Genomic DNA, 27,962 nt, shown 5'->3' on the forward strand with positions numbered 1-27,962 from the left:
CATAGCCATTCGCTCATTTCCGGGGTTTCGATATCACACTTCACATATCTGTAGGCCTTCTTGAGAAGTAGTTCGCATTGACTAATTTCTAGGCTGGGTTGCGGCAGTATTTGCAGCTATACCTTCGATGGATAACCAGCGATGAATGTTGCGAACCACGCAACATAGTAGCCCTTAAATACACGTCAAGACACAGCAAATTGCTTTAGTCAGGCAAAGCTCATTCCCATGCCACACGTCAGATCAGTGCTGGGGAGGGGAAAATGTTCAGTCTTGTAGCTCTTTTCTTTTCCTTTTTTGCTTGTTCGCTCGCCACACCAATCGCTCTTTCGCCGCCTTCTCCAGATCATCCGGCCAGCCTGCACAGACGGATAGTAACTACCGCAAAGTATCGGGCTGTTAGAGAAGCAGCGCGGAGGTCAGGTTCGCGTCTCTTACCCGGCGAGTGGCACTACTTCCGGGTTTGCGTTCTTCTCACGGAGCCTCCAGAAAACGATATCCAGAGAGAAACCGGGTGCCAGCACCACATGTTCCTTGTGGGCTCCGTGAGTCAGCAATCTTCCGACTCTGCAATACGATTTGAGGGAACCCTGTACCATGTTGTTTGGGATTGGGCAATTGTCAAATGGGAGTGGCGCGACTACCAGTGGAATATTCGTGATGGGCAGAAGCTCTATTACGGGGGAAAGACAACCGAGGCAAAGGCTGCCGAGGGCAATTTGCGCCGGCTAGGTGAGTTTGAAAGTCCAAACCCTACGTGTGGTAATTGCAAGTAATTAACATCCGTCTTAGCCGATGAATGGGTCGATGCAAACGTCGACTGCCGTGATCTCGAGAACAACAACTGCCTTGGATTTTACAAGTGGATGGCAAGGCATATGCAGTAGGCTTCCCAGTAAAGCCGAGGCTGGGCTATACCCATTAGCTTGAGTGGCTTCCAGACACAAAGAGGAGATCATTGTTGCAGTACTCGACGCCATGTTGAAAAGAATGGGACCTTGGCTGCAGACCTCCTCCGTAGGGTATGGCCACCAACGGTACTTGAGTCGACAAATTCATACTATCACAACTGTCCTGCCATATGTATAATAAAAAATTGGAAGGAAGAAGAGAGCTGTCCTGCTCATGGCCAGTAGCCTCTTCAAACAAATGTTTGCTTGAAAGCGTCGAAAAGTCTCCCAGCCGAGTCCATGGTACACAATCATCCTACACCATGAATTTCAACCCATCTCAGGCGGATACTACGTATTCAAAGAAAAAGAAGAAACTCTGAGTTTTAGGTTAGGGAACCCCTCGAGTCCTGGAGTAGAACTTTGCTCAGTGTATCTCACCACTGCTACCTCCTCGCCAAGATCGCTCAACAGCAGACTAGATATTCTGCTTGATTTCTATCACCGCAACAGCAGGTGAGCAGGGCCTCAATATGGCCGATGTTGAATGAGAGGGTACATGTAACGCAAACGAAGGACACTTTGGAGCCTAGGAAAGGGACTGCTGAAGACCAAGCGAGTAAGGCAACAGAGTGCAGCCAACATGCAGGACAACAGTTGGGCAGACAACACACTAAATATAAGACACACTACAGAGTAGACATAAGCATAACTCACATGTTCCCATCCTCCTGTCAGGTTCTTTCAATTTAGGCTTTCTGACCGTTGCCAGCCGGCAGCCGAGCCAATTGATAAACCCTATCTCCGAAGGCCCCTGTAAGTGCCTATACCCTTCAATTCAACAATGTTCGGCCGGCCGGTGTTGCCGGAGCGGGGCGGCGGCCTACAGGCCTTTTCCCTTTTTTCCCCTTTTCCCTCTTTCACCGGCCTAACGCTGATACAACATTAAATAAGAAAAAAAAGCGTCAAGCATTCTTGGTCTGTGACCTAATTAATTCCATGATTCTTACCCGAGAATCGACTGCCGACCGCACCTAACTCAATTCAATGTCGCGTTTCGACGTCTGTCATCCGGACGACCTCAACCGACCCTTCAAATCGGTAAAAGAATATCCAACCCCAGACATACACGGCAATCAGGGCCACGTGAAAAAAACATCCTTGACGCTCACACGCTGAGCTACAGCGACCTGACATCATCGTACCGCTCCTCAACCTCACATACCATGACCCCGACTTGCTTAGCCCGGGCTACTACTTCCTTGCGCCTTTCAAGAGCCTCGTCTCGGTTCCATTGATTTACGACAACAACGGTGTACGTAAGCAATGTCTCCCTTCCCCACCGTTCTCTTGCTCGTGCCCCTCAACCGGCTGAGCGTTCCTCACAAGCCAGCAGTAACTGACAATAGGGGGGAACGCAGCACCTGGTTTGGGTTGGGAGCGATGGCCTCGCTGGCACAGAAGGGCATGGTCCGCACGTCTACGATTTCCACGTGTGTGACTATCAGGGCTCACAGAGTAGTAGCATATGCATGCTGCGCGGGTTCAACGACCAGGGCAACGTGCGAGGCGACGCAATCATCATGGACTCCCATTACCGGCAAGTGAAGCAAGTGTTCGCCAGCGGCGTCGCCACCTCGTGCGACCTCCACGAGTTCACCACCGCCAACGCCGGGACGACGGCGCTCGTCACCCAGTACCGGCGCCGGCCGTATGACCTGCCGGGCAGAGGGCTGGTGTGGCTTCTGGAGGGCGTGTTCCAGGAGCTCGACATCGAGTCTGGTCGCGTCCTTTTTGAGTGGAAGTCGTTGGATCACGTCGCTCCGTTCGAAAGCGTACTCACCCCAAAGCAAGCGACGCGGTCTCTTCCATGGGATTATTTCCACCTGAACTCTGTCGAGAAGATGCCCGACGGAAACTATCTCGTCTCATCGAGACACACCTCGACCATCTTCAAGATATCCGCTCGCGACGGCACCATCATGTGGCGCCTCGGTGGACCGCTTTCCTCCTTTGAACCTATGGACCCCCCGCTCCTCTTCCAACACCACGCTCGGGTCCTGGCGGAGGACGGGGAAACCACCAGATTGTCGGTTTTCGACAATGGCCGACGTCCCGCGATGAAACCCGAGAGACCGTCAGCCGGTGTGATTCTCCAGCTCAACCACAAATCCAAAACGGTGCTGGTAGAACGCCGATACTCCGGTCCGGGAGTGCAATACATCATCAAGGTCGCCGGCAGCACCCTCGTTCTCCCGAACCAGAACGTCCTCGTCGGCTTCGGGGACTCGGCCTGCTTCACAGAGTACACCAGCAACGGCACGCTTGCCCTCAAGGCTTGCCTTAAAGATGACACGAGAGGGACACTGTATCGCGCCTACAAATCTCCCTGGATCGGCCGGCCGCTGTCCGACGTCGCGCTGGTCTCCTTCTCACGCACGAATCTATCTTCAACGGCCTTCTACGTGAGCTGGAACGGGGCCACCGAGGTGCGGCAGTGGCGCGTGCTTGGGGCCTCGAGCCAGAGCGGACCTTTCGAGGAGGTATCGCTCGTGGCAAAGGGAGGGTTCGAGACGACCATCTCCACGGACAAACACTACGCCGCCGCGTATGTCGAGGCACTTTCGGCGGAGGGAGAAGTCCTCGGGAAGTCGGCCGTGGCCGCGACGCTCGTACCCAGCGAGGCCAACGGGCCTCACTGTGACGACTTTTGGTGCATCGAGTCATCGCCCTGCCCCATCGCGGTCGAGACTGGATCTGCCGTTGGGGTGCCCTCTCCACTACACGTGGTGGGTGATTGGCAACATGTGCCTTTCGCGCAAGGGTTCTTATTAAACATGCTGATCACTCCGCTGCTTTTTGTCTTGTTGAGATTTGCTCGTCAGAAGTGGAGGGGCGGCTGCGGCATCGGTCGACGACTTGCTTAATTCTTTTACGATGCCCAATCCCCCCTTTTTCTTCCAATATTATCTCCTCCCAAAACGGAAGAGGCCAAAATTACTGATCGACGACGATTGGCGGTGTGACGGCCCCGCTCTAGTTAAACAGCAAAAAGTACCAGCATTAATGACAATCTGATTCCGGGCAACGCCTCTCTCTGCCCCGGTAGCTGGTGCGAAAAGTTCAGTATGCCAGAGCACTAGTTATGTTTGCCCTCTTTCATCGCAGGCATAGGAGATACACAGCGCGGAAAGCGCCCTTTTTTGGCAGAAGCGTTGATTTTTGACGACTCCTATATCTTCCAGCTTCCTTGGTCCAACCCGTGGAACTGGTAAATATTGTTGGCGGAGCATGTTTGACACTGTAAGAGTAAGACAACGGACGTCCAAAGGCACCTCCCGTACCGTACAACAACTGTCCATAGCCAGCAAAGGATGCGATGTGTTGAACAAACGCAGCTGATTTCCCTCCCTGCATGACTGATCAACTACAAACGACAAAGCACTCGGCGCAGTTGCAGGAATACAAGATCATCTACCTAAAAGCTTTTTTTTTTTTTTTATAAATCTTTTCCTTTTCTTTTTTACGGCTTTGTGTAGATAAGAAACGTCGCCATAGACTTGCAAGAGCATAAAAGTCCTCACTAACACGAATCGAAGAAAGAAATCTCTAAACACTCTGTTGCTGCTCATCTGTTTCGGCCAAGACAGACCTTTGCAGGTTTACTGGGAATGCACTAAGCCTCGATATCGTTGACGTCCTCCTGGACCGCCGCATCCTTGTGGTTCTGAGTGTAGATGTAACGAGCCTCGATATCGTTGACGTCCTCCTGGACCGCCGCATCCTTGTGGTTCTGAGTGTAGATGTAACGAGCCTCGATATCGTTGACATCCTCCTGGACCGCCGCATCCTTGTGGTTCTGAGTGTAGATGTAACGAGCCTCGATATCGTTGACGTCCTCCTGGACCGCCGCATCCTTGTGGTTCTGAGTGTAGATGTAACGAGCCTCGATATCGTTGACATCCTCCTGGACCGCCGCATCCTTGTGGTTCTGAGTGTAGATGTAACGAGCCTCGATATCGTTGACATCCTCCTGGACCGCCGCGTCCTTGTGGTTCTGGGTGTAGATATACCGAGCCTCAACATTGGGCCCCAAAGCCGTGGAATCTTGCCCTATACCCACGAATCATCAGAAATGCTGACCTAGAACCTAGACCTCTTCGTCATGCCATTCTGGCAATGCGTCCCATGCAATGTGTATTGAGCACAATGTACTCACCAGGCACCGGAGCAGCTTGCGCGGCATAAGCCGCGACAAGAACGACGGCGTAAAAGGTTCTGTTAAGCATGATTTCGAGGAGAACAACAAGACGTGTGTTGGTGATCTATAGTTTGAGACGAAAGATTGAGCTTGAGATGTCGCAATGATACTAAAGTTTGAGGATTCACGATGCGAGGTGATGATGGCGCACTCGGAGTGATATTACTTTCGCCAACGAGTCGGATCCGGTGGAGACTGAGAAGAGTCCTGGTCCTTGATGGAGAACCAAGTTATCTATAGAGTTCTCCGCTTTGTCTCGTCTAGGCAATTTCACAGGTATGTGAGAAAGTTTAATAGAGTGGGCGGATGTATGTTGACTCCATTCACTCCCATGATTACTTATCCACATGAACGGGCGGGCTGCTCCAGATAATCTTGCGTCGGAAAGTATCCTCCAAAGACGGAGAGAAGAAAGTTACGGCTTTGGAGTCTGCCCGGCATTTAAAAGCCATTGTAGGAGGCCGAGACACCATCGCTTCCAGACACAGTCGCGATATCATCCATCACTCTCAGGGCGGACGGAGCCTTGGCCAAACAGCAAAAGTTCCTCCGTCTTCATCACACCCGTAAGCTCTCTGCAACTCATGAATACTAAGTCTCGTTCGATACCACACTTGAGCTGACACTTTGGTAACAAGATCTTGCCATCATGGTGCTCTCTGGAGAAAAGAAGGCGAAGAAACCGGCGACGGATATCTTCACCACGACCGACACCGACATTGACCGCCGTCGCCTATCTCGCGTAGTGCCTATGAGAGTGCTCTGTCTCGGGCTTGGGAGGACAGGGACAGCATGTACAAAACGCGCCTGAAACCCGTATTTGCTCTGTTCCATTTGCTGACTGTCCTCCTCCGTCCCTCTCCCCCCCTGAAGCCCTCCGCTCCGCCCTGATTCAACTGGGTTTCCAAGACACATACCACATGATGAGTGCTAGCTCGGAGAACCCGCCCGACTGCTTGATGTGGAGCGAGGCTCTTGCTGCAAAGTACGACGGGATCGGGGAGTTCGGCAAGGACAAGTGGGACGCTCTGCTCGGTCACTGCCAGGCCGTGACCGATTGGCCCGCTGCTTCGTTCGCACCCGAGTTGGTCGAAGCTTATCCAGAGGCCAAGGTCATCCTCACGACCCGTGATGCGGACAGCTGGTTCGAGTCCACGAGGGTGACGGTGAACCACCGCGCCAACGACCGTTTCCTCTGGCTCCTGTCCCACTTTGACTGGGCGTCGTCCATGTACTACCCGATGCTGCGCAGGTACTGGGACGCGGTGTTCAAGAAGGATTTCGAGAAGCACGGGAAAGAGGTCTTTCTGGAACACAACGACCACGTCCGCCGCCTCGTCCCACCCGACAGATTGCTTGAATACAGGGTCGGCGAGGGGTGGGAACCGTTGTGCAAGTTCCTGGGATGCCCCGTCCCTTCGACCCCGTTCCCCCGCGACAACTCGGGAAACTCGTTCGTCCGGCGCACCGGGCGGAGAAACCGGTTGCAGCTGTGTAACGTGTTGTTCCGTTGGGGCTCTTGGTTGCTAGGCGGCTGGTGCTTGCTCGTTATCGGGAAAAGTCTCCTTAGAGTTTCATAGATTTTATACAGACAACAACCCGGCAGACAGCGCAGCATAGTTTGCCTCCCTCCGCGGAACCCGCGTATCTGTCTACCGTTCGTGACACGCGTATATCCGGCAGCAGTCGGCAACTACTTGCCTAAGGTTTGTGAAAATCAGGATAACTGACTTACTTGCTTTCCTTCGCCCGGTTAAGTGGGGGGTGGGGCCTGTCAATATTCCGATGAATCGGGCGGATGCATAGTATTAAACCTAACCGGGATGAACGCGATGTTCTCTGTCAATATAGTTCCCTACAGGCTTACTGACTAATAACTCACCTCGACCGCTAATGACCTACCTTGGCTATCCACAGGGCTTGGCTTGCGGAGGAAGTTGTGACGGAGCACGATTCAGTTCACATCATGGACCCAGTTTTCAGTGTCAGAGGCCCCGGAGGCTGCTTGCTCTTGACTACTTTCTCCTCGCAAAGTTTGGCTTGACCTTTTGCCGAGAAAATAAGCCCCTTTGCGTTCTTTTCGCACATGATCTGGTTCTCGTTACGTTTGTGTTCGCAAGCAAAGTAGCTAGACGGATAACAGACAGAGTCTTACACCACGGCCGCCGAGGTAGGTAGCTAGTAAGAAGGTGCTTGTTGATTACAGCTACCGTATTCCCGACCCATTGGGCGACCTGGCGGAGGTGAACACAACGGGGGATATTCGGGCGCGAAACTGAGATTTCATGCCCTGTGTCGTCCTAGCATAGAGCAGACATCGTACGGGTCTTGTCGCCTTTTCGCAGCATTGCTTCCGGTCGTACCACACCGACCATGGTGCAGAGGCTATTCAGACTGCCATGGGCCTACTTGCCCAGCAACAAGGCTGCGGTCGCCGTGATAGCCTCGGTGAGGGTTGTTGACTTTTACCAAATCGCGAGTTTCCAGACCTGCATAACCCTGCATCTCCAGTACTTGGACCCAGGCCTTCCGCTGGCCGACGTGGCCCGCAACGTCGGCATAGCCCAGGGTATCTTCACCGCCGCTCAGATTGTCTCTGCCCCGGCCTGGGGTGTCGCGGCTGACAGGATCGGCCGCAAGGCAGTCATTCTCATCGGGCTCGTCGGCACGGCCGTTGCCTGCGTCGCCGTCGCCTTCGCAGGCTCCTTTCAGACGATAGTCCTTTGGCGCTTGTTCGCCGGCGCCGTGAACGGAACAGTAGTCGCTGCTCGGGCTGCCATGTCCGATAGCCTTCCGCCGCAACATCGACCGGCGGGCTTCTCGACGCTGGTCCTTGCGTTCCACGTTGCCAACGCCGTGGGTCCATGTAAGTGGTATTTTTGGTTTCTCAACCGTAACACCTGACTACAAGAAGTTGTTCTTCTACCGCATGTGTGTGTCTCTTGGATCTGCTTCTTCACAGCTGACTCCCCGTCCCGATGTAGTGCTGACAGCCGCCTCCATGAGGTCCGGGGCTGGCACAACTTCCAGCCTTGGCCTTCCCGACTACATTGGCGAGAACAGGCTGATGGCTTCGTTGTCTAAACAGCCGTATGCGCTGCCAAACCTCCTAAGTGCGCTTTTTCTCCTCATGGATGCCCTTTTGGTTTGGTTCAAGTTGGAGGAAACTTCCAAGGACGCGCACCAGATCCGGCACATGGCAGCTGTTCAACTACAATCCTGGACCGCACGTCTCCGTCAATACAGACGTGTGCCTGACTGCGAGGACCAGACAGCTTCCATGATGGATTCTTCGGCCAAGAACGAACCAATCCTCGAAACGCAGCAACTTACAAGCCACAACCAAGAGCCAACAGAACCACTATGGACACCCAGGCTTTTCATTGTCCTTGCCACAGTGGCTATTCTCGAGTTTCACCTCGGGTAAGTTCAAGTCCTTCCAAGATGAAACGCGATATTCCATTGAAACCATGAAGCTAACACGGCTCTTGTCAGTGCTTTTGGGTCCATGTGGGCTCTTTTCGTGGTTGCCGACCGCCGCAAGCCCGACGCCCCCATCAAGCTGCCCTTCACTTTCACCGGCGGCCTTCAACTTGAAAGCTCGCAGCTTGGTTTCGCCATGGGAATGCTTGGGATCATCGGCACTCTGCTACAGTTCACAGCCGTGCCCTACTACACGACCAAGAAAGGTGCAGTTCGGTCGTTCAAGGCCTCGTTACCGCTGTTTGCCATTTCACTTTTCTTGGCCCCGTACCTCTCGCTCGTGCCCGCCGCTCGTTCCGGCACTCTCTGGCTGGGCATCTTTCTCGTTCTCTTCCTCCATGTCGTAAGCCGGTCGTTTGGCATTTTGGCGTCGATCTTGCTCGTGAACCAGGCCACCAATCTGCCATCCCGTCGTGGAACAGTTCACGGAATAGGCAACACGGTGTCGAGCACCTTTCGTACGGCTGGTGCCATGGCTGGGGGGGTGTTATACGGACTCGGCGAGCAGCGGAATCAAGTGGGATTCGGTTGGTGGTTTGTGTGTTTTGTGAGCATTCAGGGCTGGATCATGGGATGCTGGCTTTGAAGATGTAGCTTACGCGCACGCTTGGCCTTTTGACTTCCCATCTTACACCACCAAATCAGTCAACGGCTGGAACACGAAAACCTTCCAAGACTTGTTATTGAATAGTCTATCTGACTGTACAGTTGCCACAGGCTAGAGCCTGCAAGATAGTCTGAGTTCCCAGGCATAGTCCCCATGGATCCAAGCATGTGCTTCAATGACATCCATTCTCTTATTCTCTTAATTCTTTTTTTTACGCAAATCTCCGACTAAGGCCCCCAGGCTACCTCAAGAAGTGTACATTGCATAGTCAGTCTCGGACCTCGACCCCGCGGCGACATCCAAGTGCTGCCCTTCTTGGATCCCGTTACTCAAGTCTGCGCCGTGCTCCAGCAGCAGGGCAACCATGTCGGTGCGACCCAGCATCACTGCCCGCTGCAGCGGGGTGAACCCGGAGCCGTCTCTGCAGTTTATGGCTATGTCCTGGCGCTGCAGCAGCAGGCGCAGCGTGTCGAGCTGGCCCGAGGCGATGGACAGGTGCAGGAGCGGCACAGTGGGCTTGGGAAGAAGAGGCTGTGGACTGGCAGCGGATGGTTGTGAAGCACATGGAGTGGGCTGCGGCAGTGTCGAGGGTGGTGGCGGTGGTGGCGGCGGTGGCGGCGGCGATTGTGTTCCCTGGCGGCTCTCCGCCTGGTTGAGGTCGTAGCTGAGAGCGAGACCCGGGAAGGATTGCTTCCTGACGGATTTTGACGGTGATAGAGAGCCGGCGTAGGGGTACCATCCCGGGGGCATCTCCAGGTCTCTATCGAGATGGCTGATTGTCGACGCCGCCAGGCTGGACCCGAGAGGGGAGTGCAGTTCTGTGTTGTTCGGATGCAAGAGATGGAAGAAATCGGGTCTGTCGAAGCCCGGGCCCGGAGTGTGCCGGCCGTGGGTGGACCCGGAGTCCCGGCGGCTGATAATCACGGAGGGATCATGGGGCCAACCGGCGTCTTTCCTCGATTGTCTCGACGGGGGGCCCGGCACATCACCGCCGTCCGCGTGGTGGGTGGTGTGCCGCAGTTGTTGTTGTTGTTGTTGATGATGATGCACCTGCTGGCGCCTCTTGTGATGTTCTGAACCGAAGTTGCCCGGTGCGGGATAGAACCCAAAGTCTTCCGTTTCCGACATGGTGGGAGACGTGTTCAAGTCGTCGAATGGCACCGGGTCGTCGTTCACGGGAGCGGGCTTGAATCCACTTCTGTGGCGTTCTGACTGCCGGGACCAGGCCTGAAGAAGAAACACGTTAGTCATGACAGATGACTCTCGGGCAGATGACAAGATTGCTGGTCTAGGATGTATGGCAGCCCCCCGGGGTCAGCCCGTATTACCTTGTCTGCCTGTGCTGCCTCGCCCTCTCTTATCTTGCCGCTGCTGCTACTGCTGCTGCTGCTGCTATTTGCCCCATCCCGAACCAACAACGTCGAGGCTGATGACTGCTCCTCTTGATGCTGCTCCGTTTCTTGAAGCTCCTGCAGTTGCTTCCTCAGTAGCTCGACTTCCTTTGTCTTGTCACGCATGTTTCTACCTGTTGTTGCTTGACCGGTCAGTTCTGATATCGTGTGCACAATGGCGACCAATGTCAAAAAGCGGAGGCGGATGGGTATTATCTCACGATAGGCCCGCTGGGCAAGACGGTTTTGGATCTTCCTTCGCTCCGCGGTGTCCGGGAGGTTCCGCCAGTCTTCGTCGGGCTTCATCAGCTCGGCGTACATAACTGTCTTGGGCCGGCGGGTCCGCGGGTCGGCGGCAGTGGCCAGGTCAGCTTCCGTTGTCATGTTGAGGTTACGGTGAGAATGAGAAAACGAGAATAATACATCGGGGGCCGTGAACCACATATGACAGGCGAGTAACGGAGAGAGGCCTCGAGACTTTTGTCTGGAATACGACCTATATAGACAGACTACTTGGTGTTTTTGGCTCGGGATCCTGCGGCGCAAGAACAGATATGCGTCCCATTGGGTGTCACTTGGCGCCATATTGACCATCACCGGGTGCAGGCTTACTGCACAATGTTGTTGGTCCCCGTCCCCTATCCGATGCTTACGGATTGTTTTGGTAGATACCGACGACCCTGACCACGCCTTTTCCCCCTACGATGGTGGTTTTGGCAAGCTCGCCTATCAAAGTCGGTGTTCGTCCGGTGAAAGGATTCAGACCCTTACTGGTGATATGTTGGTCCCTGCATACCGTTCCGTCCAGGCTGTAATGCTTGGGGGCCCGCCGGGCATCATCAGTAGGCATTAGGTGTACGTTTTACGTTTTGGGTGAACTCACATCTGCCTGGTGATGATGCCAGGCGACGCTGCTGCTGCAGGATATCGGTAACGGGCAGGTGAGGGATTTCGCAGAGCCTTGTCGACCTCGTTGACGTTATTTGTGCCCACACTCTCACCATGAACGGTGCAACGCTGGGCCACTGCAACATCGCTCTGTGATTGGCGAGACAGAGGAGCCAAGAATTCGCAATCCTCCCACGGCGCCAACTTGCCAGTGTCGTTCTTTCAAACTGCATGTGCACCAATCCTATGGTCCTCAAGGTTGACCAGCGAAGTAGGGGGGGGGAGGAGTCTACTAGAGAGAAACGGATGCTGTAAGAGTTCATCGTGTAAGTACGGAATCTCCTTGGCTTGTTTTACAGCTGAAGTGAATGATCATCACTTATTCCACCACCTGGTTCTGGCCAATGTGGAGTTTCCCAATCATAAGCATTGCTGAGCAATTCTAGTTCCATCGTCTACAGGGACTCGGGTAGAACGGAAATTATTCCCGGACTGTAGGGAATCGAGGTAGGTCCACTGGCACCGGATGGGAAAGTCGAAGAACCCCATTGTTTGAAAAGTTGCCAAGTTCCCCGATTGTGTCTTTATCACTGTTCATGTAGATGAAGAGTATTGGACCGGTCAAAGTGCTACCCGTGTTTACTCTGCTGGCCAAAGCCCGCTTTGTGTGTGTGCATTGCTATGCTATGTATGATGTTGACGAACTCGGCTCGGGACGAAAAAAACAGTCTTCCAAAAGAAATAGTGCCCCCTTCCCCCTTCCGACCTTCTCTTCCCCAAGTTGCAAGGTCCCATCAGGGATTCACGGATCCGACACAGGGCCCCGCTCAGGGTGCAGCAGGTAGACGACCAATGCCGTATTCTCCTTGGGCTGCGTGACGCGGTGCGGCGCGGCGCGGATACGGCCGTTCGACTCGGCACTCAGCGCGTCCCCCACGTAGATGACATGCAGACCCTCGACGGGCTCGACGAGACCCCACTCGCCCGTGCTGACCTGGAGGATCTCGAGCGACGCCGCCTCGTAGTACAGGAGCGTCAGCAGTCCGCTGTCGGTGTGCTCGGGGATCAGGTGCGTGCCCACCGGGGCGCCGGAGCGACCCAGGGTCAGGTTGGTGGTGCCGGGCTGCTTGGGGTCGTCGCCCGCGGCGATGGGCGAGGGAGGGGACAGCGAGGTCGAGACGAGCCGGTACAGGTCCCTGAGGGCCTCGTCGCTGAACGACGCCACGTCGGCGAGTTCCTTGGCCACGGCCTGGAAGTCCGAAGGCAGGTCTAGCTTGCCACTTATCTCGAGGGCGCGGGAGATCTAAGGGTAAAGGCGGGTTAGGATCGGGGGGGGGGAGCGGGAGGAAAGAGGAGAAGGTGGGTAAAAGCATGTGGCAAGGGCGTGATGGCACGAACCTCATAAGTCTCGACGTCGTCGCCATGCTTGTAGTACCTAAAGATACCTCAACAGTCAGAGGGGCTGGTGGACTCGAAAATGGCGAATTCGCTCTGAGGGCTGGGTCCGGGGCCCTCGTTCATCCAAGAAGGGGAGTTGCCAAGAACCCGAAAGCTGTCAGGATCGGGATCCTGACAAGGACACAGTGGGGAGGAGGATATCCGTCCCGGGGATCGGTCCGGAGTGGTTAGGGGGGGGGCTAGGGGTAAGGAGAGACTTGGCAACCAAAGTTCTTACCCGTTTTCAGGGATGTCGCTGGCATATGCAATCTTATGCTCAGAAGGCCTGGAAAAGAAGTTGTGCTGAGCCTCATAGAGTGGTTGAAGATGGCCCAGCACCTTCTTGGCGCTGGGCCCCTGCAGGTCCAGGAAGAAGATGCCATCCTTGGTTGCAGCCCGGATGTAGTTCTGGACCTCCGTAGGATCGCGGGCCTTGAGTCTTTCGTAGTTGACGATAGGCAGCTTGGCCAGCTTGGTGTGCGTGCTTGCCGTCATTATGACTTGATTTCAGTGGTGAACAAATGACGAGTAGGGAAAAGAGGATTCTTGGTGTTGTCTGGGTTCGACTTCAGGGTAGATGGATGTCTGGGTTTTGCTTCGGGAACCCCGACGAGGTGTGACTTGACAGGTCTAAATACGCCCTTTTTTCCTGGTCTAGATATGGCCCTTGGAAAGCAGCACTTCAGTACAGTAAAGCCAATGTATTTTACATCGAGAATCAAGAGTTAAGGCCTGCCTTACGGACGCGGCAGTGTTGCCCATCATACCCTCGCCATGGATAGTCATCAAGTCGAGCGCCGATCCGTCAACTTTGGTGTGTACAGGTATGACAGGGGTCCGGGGAATATTGAAGCTTCGTAGCATCTCTTACTTTACAGTAAGATTGCTCTGCTTCTGGCGCTAAACCTTGTTTATCTTTACCGATCTTACTGTCGATGGAGGTAAATCAAAAAAAAGGCATGTCGAGTGGGCTTATGGTAATTACTGTGCCTCTGAGCCTCGAACATGTCCCTATCGCAGGTTGCTACGCTGACAACTCGTTATACAGTAAGCACAACGGGTCTGAAACGACAGCTACCTTCTAGTCAGACTGGACAATGTGTTTGCCCATCCTTGCCAGAAAGAGGACATCACCGCCGGGAAAAGAGGCGTTACGAGAGAATAGGAGTTGGGCATGCAGTAAACTCTTTGTTATAACCACCTCGCGTATCGATCGTTTCTTCGAACAGCTCTAATTGCAACTCACAACATTGTGCACTGTCTTTTTGAGAAACCGATCCATACAACAAGTCTACGATGGCTCCCTTCATCACGGCCAACGGAGATGACAACTACGACACGGAAGTCAAAGCACGCCTGGATCACAAGATTGCACCACGTGTTTCAGTAGAAGAAGTAAGCATCGCAGTCTGGCTGCCCATGAGAATATCCTGTAGCTAATCAGTTCTTCCCAGCTCTCACACGACGATGGCTTGACTCAGCTAAGCGCTCTGGGCGAAGTTGCCCTTGGGCGTATTGCCACCTTCGATGCCCGCATTCACTCTGTGAATGATACAGACACTACGGACGCCGTGAACATCCTTCTTCGTGATGGCGGTCTCTTTGCTTTCGGTTCGATCAAACTGAAAGACGTCGATGATGAGACGGCTGAGACCGCGCACTCGCTGACAGCCGAGTCACTCGTGCGGGTCTCGGGACCCGTCATTGCACACCGTAAAACTCATGGCCGGGACGAAATCACGGCTTCAATTGAGATCAACAAACTGAAAATAATCTCGGCAGCCAAGACGGGCCTCGCCAAGGGGTTGGTATCCCACCGAGCCCCGGGGGAGGACTCGGAACAGCGCGAGTCTGGCCTGGACGGCATATCCCTCAACGACCGCCTCGACAATAGAGTCCTTGACGTCCGAGTCGCCTCCACTGCTTCCATCTTCAAGATCTTCTCGGGCGTCCACGAGCTTGCCGTCGAGTATCTCTCCGGCCGCGGCTTCCATTGGACTCCCACGCCGTCCCTGATCAACTACAAGATCCCCGGGGACGACGACTACTTCTCCGTCCCCTATTTCGCCGGGAAAGACGCGTGGCTGACGCAGACTGGCGAGGTGCACCTGGGCATGGCGCTGTCTGCCGACCTGGACCGCATTTATGACGTGCACCCCGTGTTCCGCCGAGAGAGGAACGTGTCAACCCGACACTTGACTGAGGTAAGCCTTCAACTATCCTGGATCATGGACATACGTCAAGTAGACCCCCTATGCTAACACGGAATACACAGTTCATCTCCCTCGAGGTCGCATTTATAGTCAAGCATGACTGGGAAGAAATCCTGGAACTGACCGAATCCACCATCTTGTTCATCATCCACAACCTACAGGAGCGGCAAAAACACAAGTCTGAGCTTGACGTTGCGCGCCGATTGTACCCTTCAGCGGGAGGGTTCAGACTGGGTTTGGACGCCAAAGGCCGCCTGATCCGCATCACGTTCAAAGAGGCAAAACGCATACTCCGAGAAACCATTGGACGGCAAACGGATGATCAAAAAGACTTCTCGTATGTGAATGCCCTTTTCATCTTCGTATTTCTTCATATTCCGGCAACCTTGCCCCAGCCTGCTCATCCTCTTCCCTCGCACCGCCGAAGCCACCGCAGACAGCAGAACGACCACTGACTTGACCCGGCAGGAGAGAAGAAGAAGCGGCCCTCGGCCACTACTTCGCCGGCGATAACTCCGGCCTCGGCCCGGCGACGGACCTCTTCGTCATCACGCACTACCCGAGGCACCTGCGGCCGTACAACTTCTTCCCCGCCGCGGGGGACGAGTCCGCGACCAACTCGTTCGACATCATCATGCGCGGCCAGGAGGCGTGCACCGGCCTGCAGCTCATCCACGCGCACGCGGAGCTGCGCAGGGCCATGCTCGCCCGCGACCCGCCCATCGACCCGGACTCGGACATGTGGCGTCCCTTCGTGGAGGCGTACGAGGCCGGCGCGCCTCCCCAGGGCGGCTTTGGGAGTAAGTGATGTGTTGCGCGTTGTGTTTCCGCTTTGTTCCGTCATCTCAAGCCCATACTTGATCCGATGCTAATTGAGACCTCTGCAGTGGGACTGAACCGGTTTGTGCAAGGGTTTCTCGGGCTGGCTGATATCCATGAGACGGTGTTATTCCCCCGCGATGCCTCGCGGTTGGGGCCTTGAGACATTGTGGTGACCACACGGTGGAAATTCTTTGGTTCCTGAGTAGTGAGGTATGCAGTGGCACCGAGTCGCAATCATGAGGCGGGCTTGACAAGGCCCATTCGTACGCATCATCGTACAGAACGAGAATGTTAGTTTTCTTCTTTGAACTTGACCTGGAAGATTTCAAGTGCCCGTGTCCATCAATGGGGAGTTTTTGAGCCATTGTGAGAGGATAGTTTCTCAGGAGCCACAATGGAGGGTGGAATCTCTTCCGGGTAGGTTTACCAAAATCATTGTGTTGTAGGTATGGAACGACTCAGTTGTGGTCACTAACAAGCATAGCCACGCTGAGTTAATAACAAATTGAAAGCTCTGAACTTTGTTAACACGGCAGAATAGTACACGTTCTTATTTACAGAGAGTTTTACTCTGTTTGTACTGCTTCTTGGGGCGGGTTAGGGACTTGGTTGTGTTGGAAGGCTAAATATCCTACTGATTCATAGATGTTGCACTAAGTCTTCATGTCTCGTGACAACCCAAGAGTGCGATTTGTTCTCTTTGAGATGATACATGTGAAGTTGTAATACATAAGTAATAGTATTACCGAGGTACGATTGAGAAATATCAAGGTCAAACTGTAACAACAACAATAGCGCTCACTTTAAGAGACAGAAAAGAGCCCATCTCGCCAGCCTGGCAAGCTACAATTCAAACAGTTAATGCTTACTGCTGGAGCACAGCAACGTTAGACTGTCTAATCACTTCTAGAACTCTTATGCGCCCTCTCCCAAGAACCTCTCAATCTCATCCCTCCCTAGCTCATATCCCTGCGCAAAATCCCCGAAAGCCGCAGAATCGTCTCTGATCAGCTCCACGATCGCCTTGAAACAGTCCCTCTTCCTCCCGACAATCAGCCGCAGGGCCTTCTTCTCCTTCTCCAAGAGGAAGTCATCCGCCTCGGCCACCCACTCCTCCAGATCGACAAAGGCACATCCGAGCCCCAGGAGCAGCCCTTCGTTCTCGATGGGGCGCGCGGCCCAGTCAAGCATCTGGCGCGCAAATCTCACAGCGCTCTGCGTGTCATTGTCCAGGTCCCCATCATCATCATCAACATCACTCTCTGGCATAACCCGTGCTCCAGTGCCCAGAACGTCCTTGAGCCCAGCAGCCTCCGGCAGCTGATGGCGCCGTCTGATCTCGTTACCGAGGCCGACAAGGCTCGGGAAGTACCCCGGGCGCGAGTACTCGTCCATCCCCGCCGCGCCGTCCGTCTCGGGCATGAAGCCGTACTCGGCGCGGAGGATGCGCACGAGCTGCGAGCCGAGGGGCCGCGCCGTCCTGTAGGGAGTGTTGACGGTGTTCTCGAGCAGACCGGCGTGGGCGAACCACAGCGGGAGAAGGACGTCGAGCCGGACCGTCGAGGCTTGAAGGGGAGGCCGCGGGGTGAAGCTTGAGGCCGTGATCTCCGCTCTGGCAGGCCGGGGCTCTGGCTCGCGTTGTTGAAGGAACGCCGCATGATCAACCGTGTGGTCTCGGGGCAAGAAACCGGCAAATGTTGGAGACGATGCCGGTTGTCTGCTGCCGCCGCCGCCGCCGCCGCCGCCGCCAACAAATCGCCGGTATGACCTCTCGCACACAGCAGCCTCGTCGCTGTCTGTCCCCAGCGAGTCAACCCACGCACACAGCTCCTCGACCTCGGCGTTCGTAAACGCCCCGAACATCCTGCCCTTCCACGACAGCTCCCGGACCAGCAGACTGTTCTTGCTGTTGCCCCGGCGTACCCAGGGGGTCGCGTTGGCCAGAGCGTGGAGGAAGTCGTGCGGGTTCTCTCCTCCGCCGCCGCCGCCGCTGCTGGAGGAGGAGCCCCATGCCGACGGGGCCAGCCAGTCCATGAGCTTGTGCTTGCCGATCCTGACACGGCTCGCGCAGTGCAGCTTCTGCGAGACGTTGGCCTTGAAGCGCATGATGTCGACGATGCGCAGGCCGTTCTCGCCAATGTCGCGGAGGCCGCCGGCCGGCAGGGTCTCGCGGCCGCCGACGGTCCTGGACAAGACGTAGCCGGCCTGGATGCGTCGCCAGGCCTCCTGGAGGTCGTCGAGCACGCCCGTCTGCTGGACCAGGTCGAGGTACTTGGTGACGGTGGCCAGGGCCATGGCCGTGTGGCCCGAGTCGGCGTTGTCGATGGAGACGTGCAGGAGGAAGTAGTAGCCGGATATGCCCAGCTCGGGGAGCTCCCTGGAGGCCATCAGCGTCTCGAGGGTCAACAGCTCGTAGTGCATGTTGAACCCCAGCATCTCCGGCAGAAACTCGTTGGGGAAGAGGGAGATGAGCAGCTGCGCCGTGGCGGACTTCCAGGTCTGCTCGTCACCCATGTCGAGGTCGGGATCGATAAACTCCGCGCTGGAGCCGTCGGGCAGACGAAGCCCGATGCTCTCCAGGAGGCTGCGGTAGAGATGGACGTGGTTCTTCTCCAGGTCTCCGTCCCCGAGCTCCTCCGACAGGACCTGCCAGGCGTCCCGCGTCACGGGCCGGAGAGCAAAGGGCGTCGTGATCTTGTGCACGTGGCCCAGCCAGGCGCCGTCGACGTACTTTGTGGGCGCGGCCTGCTTGAGCCACTTCTCGGCCGCATCGCGGTCCCGGAACAGCTCGGGGCCCTGGCCGGCGGCCCGGCGCAGGCTGTACTGCTCCCACTGGTCCAGAACGCCGGTGTGCTCGGCGAAGAGGAACCCGTGGAGGGCGGCGCGGTCGTAGGACTGGATGTCGAGGATGCCGCGGTCTCTGGGCCTCGACTGCTCGATCAACAGGGCCTCATGCAGCAGCCCAACGAGCGCCTGCCGGGCCCTGGGGAGGATGTCGGTGTACTTTTCGAGATTCTGCAGCTTGTAGTACAGCTCCTTGTAAAGATGGGTCTTGTCGGGCGCGGCGGCCCCATCTGGGCCGTTGGCCGTGGTCTTTGATTCGGGCGCCAAGGGGGCGCTCTTCTCGCTTGTCTGGTTCACTGTGGAACCTCGGCGTGATGAGCTGCTTGTCGGACGGGCCGCGAGGCGTTTGCGGTGTAAGGCGACAAGAGACCGGGCTATGATGGCCACTGCGACGAAGAGCAGGGCTCGGAGCCAGAGGCGTGTTGCAAAAGCCATATTGAGGATGACTACGAAGACCTAGTCACGGCCGTCAACTGATAACCCATTCTATACTCTAGAGAAAGATGGGAAACCAGTTCAACAACGGGCAGCATTAGGCGCACGAGATGTAAGTTAAGAAGAGCCTTTCATGTTGTGACAGCAACTAGCGAAGAGTCTTTTGCAACCAACCCAACATACCGACCAACTCACCAAAGACCCCCCCCCCAACTGTAGTTACAGTAATCTTCCATCGCAGTAAGTCAGTCCTGTCCTAGTAAGCAGGGAGAACACAGGTATCAACTTTCCCAGCAACCTTCCTGCGCCGTGTAGGCCTTGTAGGCCCTGTAGACGCCCATGGTCGCGCCATGACAGCGAGGTGATCACGCAATGGCTCGGCGCTTACTCAATCGCCCTTCGCCTGTGAGGCACAGTAATAAACCCACAAAGAGTCTCAGTTGGCCATGTCGAGGGTTTTTTTTTTCCCGCCCGTTCCCCGTGGTTCTGGTCGTCTTTGCTTTCTTTCGAATTGTTTTGCGTTCCTTGCACCCACGAGCCGGACGTTGCTTTTTTTCTGCTGGCAACTGTCGGGTGTAGACTGTTGTAGTCGACATCTGTTTCCAAACCCTGTTGCCTATCTGTGTTGACGGCAACGACTTGATACTTTCGAAGCCGGCATGTCCGTCAACGTGCCTCCGGGCGATGGCACCACAATATCCGGCGGCGGGATCCCCGTCCCGAACGCGGCAAACGCAAACGTCGGCGCCGCTGCCGATCACAAGGAGGTTCCGCCCCAGCAGAGCAGCGGCGGCGATTTCGACGAGGAGGCTGCCGATGAAGAGGATGCCGAGAGCTTCCCCAAGTTGTCCAGATGGAGGAGCATACTTCTGACGGCTGTTATTTCCACAGCCGGACTACTGACCGTACGTTCTCTCGCTTTGTCTTCCCTTATCCTCGATGAACGTACCGTACCGTCTTCCCCCCGCAGCCCACTCCTCTTCCAACCCAGAACGCCAGCCAGCCCCGGTTATGAAAACAGAAGCTAACCAAACCAAAAACAGGTCCTCAACGTGCAATCAGTAGTCATCTTGTTGCCCTCCATGTCCGCCGAGATCGGGATCCCCGCCGCCCGCCAGCAGGTCGTCGTCTCCATCTACAACATCTCAACGGGCAGCCTGATGCTGCTCTGGGGCCGGATCGCCGACATCTACAGCCGCCGACTTGTCTATCTCGCCGGCTCCAGCCTCTTCACCGTGTCCAACCTCTGCCTGCCCTTCACCAAGTAAGAGAACTTCCCCTTGACTGGTCTTGCTCTGCCCCGGTCTTCTCACCCCTGACTAACCGCTTTCCTCCCCTTCCCATCACTAGATATGAGATTCCCTTTCACATCGTCCGCTTCCTCCAGGGCATGGGCGCCGCCGCCATTATCCCCTCGGGCATCGGCATCATCGCCTCGACCTTCCCCCGCGGCAAGGCCCGCAACAACGCATACGTCTGCATCTCTGCCGTCGCCTCCGTCGGGTCTGTCCTGGGCAACATCTTTGGAGGTGTCATCGGCAGCCTGCTGTCCTGGGAGTGGGTGTTTTGGATCCCTGCGATCCTCGCCGCCGTCGCCACCGTGCTGGCCTACTTCGTCACGAACACGCCTCACCTCCGCTCGTCATCCGCCGACGCGGCGGCGGCTCGCAGCGGCAAGGGCGTGGACTGGATCGGCGGCGTCCTCGTCTCGAGCAGTCTGGTGCTGCTGCTGGCGGCCTTCACCCAGGCCAACGTCATCGGCTGGTCGACGCCCTGGATCCCGCCGCTCATCGTGGGATCCGTCCTGCTGCTGGCCGCCTTTTGCTTCTGGCAGCACCGCCTTGAGAAGCTGAACGACCGGGCCAAGGAGCCCCTGGTGCGGGTTTCCATGTTCAGGAACCTGCAGTTCTCGGCGCTCTTCGTCCTGGTGGGATGCTTCTACGCCTCGTTCAACAGTTTCCTGGTTTTTGTCACGTTCTTGTAAGTTCTCCCTTTTGGTGCGGCGGGCTCTCGCAAAGTGATGGTAATACGAGACATTGGGGTGGTCGATCTTGTTAACGCAACAGCAGTTACCAGGACTACCTTGCACTGGGAGAGATCGATACGACTCTGCGCTTTCTCCCTGCCGGTATCGCCGGGTTCCTGATATCCTTCGCCGTGTCCCCGGCCCTCTCTCGCATCCGCGCCTTTTACATCCTCGTCTTGGGGCTGGCCTGTAGCGTCATCTCCCCGTTCATCATGGCCGTCCCCATCCCCCCCAGCACGTCCTACTGGGCGTACGGGTTTCCGGCCATGTGCTTGTGCCTCAGCATCGAGGTCGTCTGGCCCGTCGTCAGCCTGCTTATTGCCGCTAGGCTGTCCACCGCCGACCAGGGGATGGGGAGCGGGCTCTTGCAGAGCGTCAACAACGTCGGACGCGCCCTGGGCCTTGCGATCGCTACTGCGGTTCAGACGAAGACGCAGGGCTTCGACGAGGCGGACGTCGATACGTTTGAGGGCTCTGCCGGGTTTCTTTACGGCGTGCGGGCTGCGCAGTGGACGAATGTCGGGTTGGCGGCCACGGCGCTGTGTATCGCGGTGGCTTTCTTCCGGGACCTGGGGCGTGCCTGAGTACATATCTTCGTGAGCAGTGCTGTTAATGTTTGCAACAGCTACATGCTAGAGATAACGTGGCTCTTGATCCTAATCATCACTTACCGATACTTCACAATGTCTTTCACGATATTGGACAAGACGAGTAGCAATCTTACTGGATGGCTTTTGAAATTTCTCGAGATAATAGGACCAATCTTGGAAACATCTCCCATGAGCAGTTACATGACTCAATCAAGATGTAATCTACTCGCCACTCTGAGTGTAACTGACGATAATCCCAAAGCAAAGAGAAAACAGAGGATAGAGGCTTTCCTACGACGTTCCTATCACAATCATGTTCTACTCTGCCAAAGGTCTTAAACTTTGCGTCTTATTGGCGGTACTAACGACTCTCCTCTAGCGGCTCAGCAAGCTCCTCTCCAAGTCCTTGTCCTCATAAACACTGGCCTCTTTAACCTTGACCAACGAGCCTCCATAAATGCCCTCCTGAAGGGCCTTGGTAGCACTCCTCTCCCGTCCCCGGACGCGGGCCCGGTACGTCTCGTACTCTTGCTCCGATAGCGTGGCGAAGAGATACCTCGGATTCACGCCGACGACCTGCGCCCCCTTCTGCCCGAACCCGAACGAGGTCACGCTGAAGGCCTTTAGGTCCGCGGCGTTCTTGTAGGTGCGGGAGGGGAAGAAGAGGAGGTCTCGGTCCCGCAGCTCGGCGTCGATGTTGTCCGCGTTGCGGTTCCCCGGTATGATTCCCGTGGCGAGCATCTGTATGCAGCCATTGAGGGCGAAAGCGCCTGGTTGACCGTACATGTATCAGTAAACAGAGCAGGATCTTGAGGGTGTGTAAGCCAGCATATGCGGCTTCGATTTCAACTCACCCGCGGCCCCTTTCCCGTGGCCCAACAGACTCTTCTGCAGCACGCAGGGGAGGACGTTGCCCTTGGTCCGGCCCAGCCACTCGAGCTGGCTCTGTATCACGGCCGTCTCGTTGGTGTCGTTCTTCTTGGTGCTCGTCCCGTGCAGGCTGGCCACGTCCAGGTCGTCAATCGTCAGCCCCCATACGGCGAGGGATCCCCTGAGCGGCGATATCGACGTCTCCCGGCGCCAGAAGTTGTTCCCATACCGTCCCTTTGCCTCTTTGATCGAGCGTTGTGCGTCCTCTTCGATCTGGTTCCGGTAGTGCTCCGCGATCTCGGCTTCCGTGGGCGTGGACGTCGACTCCTCATCCTCACCACCCAGAGATGGCGAGCCCAGTTGATCTCGGCCACCTCCGCTCGTGGCCCCGTTGCCCGAGCCTGACGACGACGGCGATGCCGCCAGCCGCGTCTCGAGCCACTCGAGGTCAAGGGCCCGCCTCTCCTGGATCTGGTTGAGCCGGCGGTCCAGTTGGCGTCGGCGGTACTTGAGATCCAGCAGCGGCGACGGGAACCTCCCGCGCTCCTCGGCCGCGATCGTCAGGATCCCCTTGCCGGGCGCCGGCACGGACCGGCCGATCTTGTCCGACGCCGTGTGCGTCAGCGCGATGACGGCCCGGATCGGCAGGCCCATGTCGACGGCCAGCCGCGCCGTGGTCATGAGCTGGATGCCGCACCCCTCGCCCTCGACGAAGCCGTTGCGCGTGCTGGTCGTCGGGCGCGAGGCCTCCCCCGGCGTGCGTCCGGCGGCGGAGTCCCTGTCGGCGTCGATGGTGGCCTGCATGTTGGCGAACTCCTGCGCGATGTCGCGCTCCAGCGAGTCGGTTCCCCCGACCAGCACGGCCTTGGCCTTGCCGCCGAGGATCAGGTCGTAGCCCGTGTCGAGCGACTCGAGCGAGGTGGCGCACGCGCCGACGGGCGTGCGGATGGGGCCGGACGAGCCGCAGAGCAGCATGTTGAGCCACGCCGCCGTCGTGTTGACAAAGGTCTCGGCCAGGATGTCCTTCTGCACCTGCCGGTCGAGGTACCGCCGCTTGAACATCTCGTGGAGCGACTTGAGGCCGCCCAGGCTGGCGCCCACGGCGTTGCCGAGCTCCGAGACGTGGATGTGTTCGTACAGCTCGTACGGGTCGGTGATGCCCGCCGACAGGAACGCCTCGACGGTGGACACGAGGGCATACAGGGTCACGGGGTCGACCTGGTGGATGACGTCGTCGGGGATGCCGTACACGCGCGGGTCCCAGCCCGTGGGCATCTGGACGCCGACGCCATGCCGGAACCGGGCGGCCTTGGGGATGTACAGGATTGTCCCGGGGCGGAACGTGACAAAGACCTGGCCGCCATCGCCGCCGGCCGACGCGTCGATGAACACCTTGTCGCCATGCTCGCGCTTGAGGTCGTCTGCCGTCTCGGGGGATACTTCGATGGGCTCGAGAGCCTCGTTGACGGCCACCTCGTGGAGCGTCTGCTCGTGGTCGGGCGAGGCGAGGTCGTGCTCCTGGCGTTCCACTACGCGGATGCCCGTGTGGTCCAGGATGTAGCTCTCGTACTTGGCCTTGACGTGGACATCCGATATGGGCTCTTTGGTCTCCGTCTCGATCCAGCCGCAGTAGTGTTTCCCCCGGAGCGGCCCGTTGTGGTACTTGACGAGGCCCATGATCCATGCCAGCTCGAGACACCCGTCGATGGAGAAGGTCCCGGAGCATTCGGCCTCCCAGCGCGTCCGGGTGCTTCCGTAGGGACCTGGAACAACATCGATATGTGTTAAAGCAACGTTTTCTGATAGTTTCGACGTGGGTGGCACGTCGTCCAGAGGGGCCACACAAACGCAGACTTACCAGTCTCACCAAACCCTACAATGACAGCAACTTGTTCCAAATCAACCATGCCCTGCAGCTCTGCCGGGAGAGATCGAATATCCTCATACTCGGGCAGGTTGACGGCCTCGACATGAATCCTCGCCTTTCTGGACACCTTGGGCTTGGATGTAGCAGCATCAGCATCAACAGCAGCATCAGCATCAGCACCTTCCCTCTCCAATGCACGCTCCTTGAAGACCAGCCTCTTGATCTCGCTCGCCGTGTTGATGTCCTCTTGGATTTGGTCCAGGGCCGGCTTGAGGTTCGTGAACCTGGACAGCTCGCCGCTCAGATCCGCCATCAGGGGCTCGAGGTCGCAGAAGGCGGCGACGCCGGCGTCGAGGAGGCCGACGACGTGCCACGCCATCTCGTGCGCCGAGAAGGTCCGGATGCCCAGCTCGCGCTCGATGCCCGTGGCCAGCACGTCGTTGGTGCCCATGAGCTCCGTCCCGCGCGTCCAGCCGATGACGACGCCGCAGACGGTCAGGTAGTCCCGCCACCCCTGCGACCACCACTTGTTGACCAGCGCCTCGAGCCCCATCTTGGACTCGGCGTACAGCCCGTCGGCGCCGAAGATGCCGTGGTTGGGCGACAGGGGCAGCAGCACGTGCGTCGGGTGCGTCTCGATGCGCCGCCGCGCCTTGCTGCTCTTGACGGCCCCGAGCAGCCGGACCAGGTTGGTCAGCATGACGCGGTGCGCCACCTCGGACCGGTCGTCGATGCCGTCGATGGCCCGCCCCGGCTCGCCGAGGGCCGCGAACGGGATGACGTGGTCCAGGTCCCAGCCGAGGCCGCCCCGGCTCTCGTCGTCGTAGATGTAGCCGACCAGCCGCAGCGTGTCCTGGTGGCTGGCCCCGTTGAAGGGGACGACCACCAGCTCCGACCCGCTGGCGCCGTGCCGGCGGTACAAGTCCTGGTAGAAGTCGACGGTGCTTTTCGAATACGAGCTCGTCGTCACGAGCAGCCTGGCGCCGGCGGCCAGCGTAAGTGACACGATCTCGGCGCCGATGGAGCCCTTGCCCGCGCCCGTCAGAAGGATGCATTTGTCCCGGAGCGAGATGCCTTCGGACGAAGCCCGCTGGAACCACTGCAGGTAGCCGTTCGTCAGGTCGTCGTTCCGGTACCACCCGTTCCGGCCCTTGGTCTGGAGCTCCGGCGTCCATCGGAGCCCGGACGTGTCCGAGTAGGACCCGTCTGATGGCTGCTCACCGGCTGCCGGCACGACGAAGGGCTCCCGGTAGACGGAACTGAAGGGTGACCGCACGGCAGACTGTGTGCCGGTGGGGGCGCCGCTGAAGACATCCTCGGGCGCCGAAGATTCGGAACGGCTCGAGTCAGACAGCGTGCTGTTGCTGCTGCCGGCTTCGCATCCGGAGGGGTCCTGTTCTTGGTTCGGCGGCGTGGCGGCCGTGGTCGATGTGCCGGCTGAGCGCGTCAGCCTCGGGACCAGACTCACGGCGGTGTTGCCCTCGGCGTCCATCTCGAGGATCGGGACTGTAGAGATGACGGTGTGCCGGAACGGCGCGGGTTTCTTCCCACTGGCCGAGGCACATCGTCCCCGAAGATCCTGCAGCCACTGCTTGACAAGCGCGATATGCGGCGTGTCGGGTGCCTTGTTCAGTGTTCTGATGAGGTAGTGGACAACGTCGAGAAGCTGGGGGGTTGCCCGCGTCGGTAGACGCACGAGGGCCTCGTTGATTCGGGTGTCGAGGCCTTCTTGCTGTTGTGGAGTGAGAGACGGGGACAACATGGCTTGGGAAAAGAGTTCCAGCAGGTCTTGGACGGCCCAGTTCCAGTACGAATCGTATCTCCGGGCCTTCTTCGCGTCAAAAACCGGTGCGATGCCCTGCTCGTAGAAGCTGCCGTGCTCGGCGGACCAGTCGTCCAGCTTGCCCTGGAGACTGTCGATGATTCCCCTCGCCTTTTGTCTCTCGATGGTCCCGCTGTCGAGATCGACGCTCTGCTGCTTCGCGTACACCTGGAGGAATGCTCTATCCCGGCCGCGCTGTTCGCCGCGGATCGCGTCCAGCTCGCCCGAGGACACGGCGACGGCGGCGGCGGGGTTCTCTTGCTGGGCGGCGCCAGGAGACAGGGCAGACGGAGCAACGCCCAAGTCGTGCAGGACACCCTTGGCCATATCGTCGAGAAAGCTGTGGACGTCCTTCTCGCTCGCCAACCTTGTGCCGGGCTGGTGGAAGATGGCCCGCACAAGCACCCGGTCCTGCAGGCCGGTCTGGAACCTCCACCGATTCTCGAGATACTGCCGAAACGTGGCAGTGCTTGTGCCGGCCGGCATCTTGGTGGACGCCAGCTTCGAGACGAGGCCCAGCATTCCGGGGCCTAGTTTGTTGCCCTGGCCCAAGTCCGTTAGGATCCCGGACAAGCTGCTGATCGGCATGTCCTCCGGCTGATCTGGCAGAGAGCCGAACTCCTTTACCAGGTCCCCAATGATTTCATTTTGCAGAGTGGAACGTCCTAAAGATGGAGAAATATGTTGGCATGTTTTCGTGTGGCAATCAAGCGTAAGCATATAGCGTTCACGTACCTCCACAGAGACCCTTGATGGACTGGTCGGTGGCAATCTCTGATGACGGTTTCTTCAGTGCTACAGCCACCAGCGCTGTGAGGATGTCGAGAGAAGTGGTCGGCGTGTCGAAGAGAGAGACGGGCTGCTGCTGCACCTCCTGCGCAACGGCTTCCACAGGCTTGGGAGGTGTGGATGGCGACGCTGCTTCTGACGCGACGGGAACGTTTGGGGTCACGGCTGCTGTTGTGTGTGTGGAATTGGCAACTTGGGTTTTCGCATCGTGGCCTGCGATGTCTTTGGTCTCGGCCTCGGCCTCTTGATGCCGGAAGTAAATCGAGTCGGCGTTCTTCGCGTAGCTCAACAACTCCCTGCGCAGGCCCGCTGCAATGTCTGTGGCCCCGAAGCCGCCGGCGTTTATAGACTTCTTGGCCATGTTGATGAGGATCTCTGCCGGGCCGATCTCGACCAGGCGTTCAGTCAGGAAGTCCCGTAGGATGGCGTCTTGCGTGTCGATCCTGGTCGGGTGTCAGCAAGCAAGCAATCTTACAACTTGCCCACAAGAGACTTACCATTGTACTGGGAAGCAAAACTGGTGGCTAGGGGCGGTGGTCAGCGACGGCTTGAGTTGGGAGAATAGAAGAACTCACGCCAGGAGTTCTGTCAACAGAATCTGCGCCAGCTGGGTTTCTGCTTGTGTGTATCTTTTGACGGTGGCATCCATTTTGGTGAAGTGAGAAGAAAATGGTATGGCGTCTGTTGATTTGCCACGAGTGACAGAGGATCTTCTAAACACGCAACT

The 27,962-nt window shown here is 57.2% G+C and overlaps 11 protein-coding genes across 11 annotated transcripts; 6 read left to right on the forward strand and 5 right to left on the reverse strand.

Moving 5' to 3' along the window:
* Window positions 1-263: 263 nt before the first annotated feature.
* Window positions 264-887, forward strand: CH63R_09755 (uncharacterized protein; the record flags this gene model as incomplete). The annotated part of the gene is made up of 2 exons (XM_018304729.1): window positions 264-732; window positions 793-887. 2 exons carry the CDS (start codon window positions 264-266, stop codon window positions 885-887), a joined length of 564 nt encoding a protein of 187 aa, XP_018154153.1.
* A 1,535-nt stretch (window positions 888-2,422) lies between these two features.
* On the forward strand, window positions 2,423-3,817 carry CH63R_09756 (Secreted protein; the record flags this gene model as incomplete). Its single annotated transcript, XM_018304730.1, has 1 exon — window positions 2,423-3,817. One exon carries the CDS (start codon window positions 2,423-2,425, stop codon window positions 3,815-3,817), a length of 1,395 nt encoding a protein of 464 aa, XP_018154154.1.
* A 749-nt stretch (window positions 3,818-4,566) lies between these two features.
* CH63R_09757 (Gram-positive signal ysirk family) lies at window positions 4,567-5,179 on the reverse strand (the record flags this gene model as incomplete). Its single annotated transcript, XM_018304731.1, has 2 exons — window positions 4,567-5,003; window positions 5,110-5,179. The coding sequence occupies 2 exons, from the start codon at window positions 5,177-5,179 to the stop codon at window positions 4,567-4,569; spliced, it is 507 nt and encodes a 168-aa protein (XP_018154155.1).
* An 892-nt stretch (window positions 5,180-6,071) lies between these two features.
* CH63R_09758 (Nad dependent epimerase) lies at window positions 6,072-6,731 on the forward strand (the record flags this gene model as incomplete). The annotated part of the gene is made up of 1 exon (XM_018304732.1): window positions 6,072-6,731. One exon carries the CDS (start codon window positions 6,072-6,074, stop codon window positions 6,729-6,731), a length of 660 nt encoding a protein of 219 aa, XP_018154156.1.
* A 793-nt stretch (window positions 6,732-7,524) lies between these two features.
* CH63R_09759 (Nad dependent epimerase) lies at window positions 7,525-9,220 on the forward strand (the record flags this gene model as incomplete). The annotated part of the gene is made up of 3 exons (XM_018304733.1): window positions 7,525-8,017; window positions 8,145-8,574; window positions 8,647-9,220. The coding sequence occupies 3 exons, from the start codon at window positions 7,525-7,527 to the stop codon at window positions 9,218-9,220; spliced, it is 1,497 nt and encodes a 498-aa protein (XP_018154157.1).
* Window positions 9,221-9,487: 267 nt separating this feature from the next.
* Window positions 9,488-11,016, reverse strand: CH63R_09760 (Calcium/calmodulin-dependent protein kinase type 1B; the record flags this gene model as incomplete). Its single annotated transcript, XM_018304734.1, has 2 exons — window positions 9,488-10,468; window positions 10,570-11,016. 2 exons carry the CDS (start codon window positions 11,014-11,016, stop codon window positions 9,488-9,490), a joined length of 1,428 nt encoding a protein of 475 aa, XP_018154158.1.
* A 1,306-nt stretch (window positions 11,017-12,322) lies between these two features.
* Window positions 12,323-13,452, reverse strand: CH63R_09761 (2og-fe oxygenase family protein; the record flags this gene model as incomplete). The annotated part of the gene is made up of 3 exons (XM_018304735.1): window positions 12,323-12,823; window positions 12,919-12,955; window positions 13,196-13,452. 3 exons carry the CDS (start codon window positions 13,450-13,452, stop codon window positions 12,323-12,325), a joined length of 795 nt encoding a protein of 264 aa, XP_018154159.1.
* Window positions 13,453-14,253: 801 nt separating this feature from the next.
* CH63R_09762 (Aspartyl-tRNA synthetase) lies at window positions 14,254-15,978 on the forward strand (the record flags this gene model as incomplete). The annotated part of the gene is made up of 4 exons (XM_018304736.1): window positions 14,254-14,352; window positions 14,412-15,161; window positions 15,233-15,507; window positions 15,639-15,978. 4 exons carry the CDS (start codon window positions 14,254-14,256, stop codon window positions 15,976-15,978), a joined length of 1,464 nt encoding a protein of 487 aa, XP_018154160.1.
* Window positions 15,979-16,907: 929 nt separating this feature from the next.
* CH63R_09763 (uncharacterized protein) lies at window positions 16,908-19,271 on the reverse strand (the record flags this gene model as incomplete). Its single annotated transcript, XM_018304737.1, has 1 exon — window positions 16,908-19,271. One exon carries the CDS (start codon window positions 19,269-19,271, stop codon window positions 16,908-16,910), a length of 2,364 nt encoding a protein of 787 aa, XP_018154161.1.
* Window positions 19,272-19,930: 659 nt separating this feature from the next.
* CH63R_09764 (Drug resistance protein) lies at window positions 19,931-21,881 on the forward strand (the record flags this gene model as incomplete). Its single annotated transcript, XM_018304738.1, has 4 exons — window positions 19,931-20,176; window positions 20,315-20,535; window positions 20,622-21,251; window positions 21,341-21,881. The coding sequence occupies 4 exons, from the start codon at window positions 19,931-19,933 to the stop codon at window positions 21,879-21,881; spliced, it is 1,638 nt and encodes a 545-aa protein (XP_018154162.1).
* Window positions 21,882-22,262: 381 nt separating this feature from the next.
* On the reverse strand, window positions 22,263-27,884 carry CH63R_09765 (Fatty acid synthase alpha subunit; the record flags this gene model as incomplete). Its single annotated transcript, XM_018304739.1, has 6 exons — window positions 22,263-22,657; window positions 22,742-24,520; window positions 24,616-27,111; window positions 27,182-27,678; window positions 27,733-27,759; window positions 27,811-27,884. The coding sequence occupies 6 exons, from the start codon at window positions 27,882-27,884 to the stop codon at window positions 22,263-22,265; spliced, it is 5,268 nt and encodes a 1,755-aa protein (XP_018154163.1).
* Between the last annotated feature and the right edge of the window lie 78 nt (window positions 27,885-27,962).

This window comes from Colletotrichum higginsianum (genome assembly GCF_001672515.1).
Source record: "Colletotrichum higginsianum IMI 349063 chromosome 7 map unlocalized unitig_7, whole genome shotgun sequence".
NCBI classification, from domain to species: domain Eukaryota; kingdom Fungi; phylum Ascomycota; class Sordariomycetes; order Glomerellales; family Glomerellaceae; genus Colletotrichum; species Colletotrichum higginsianum.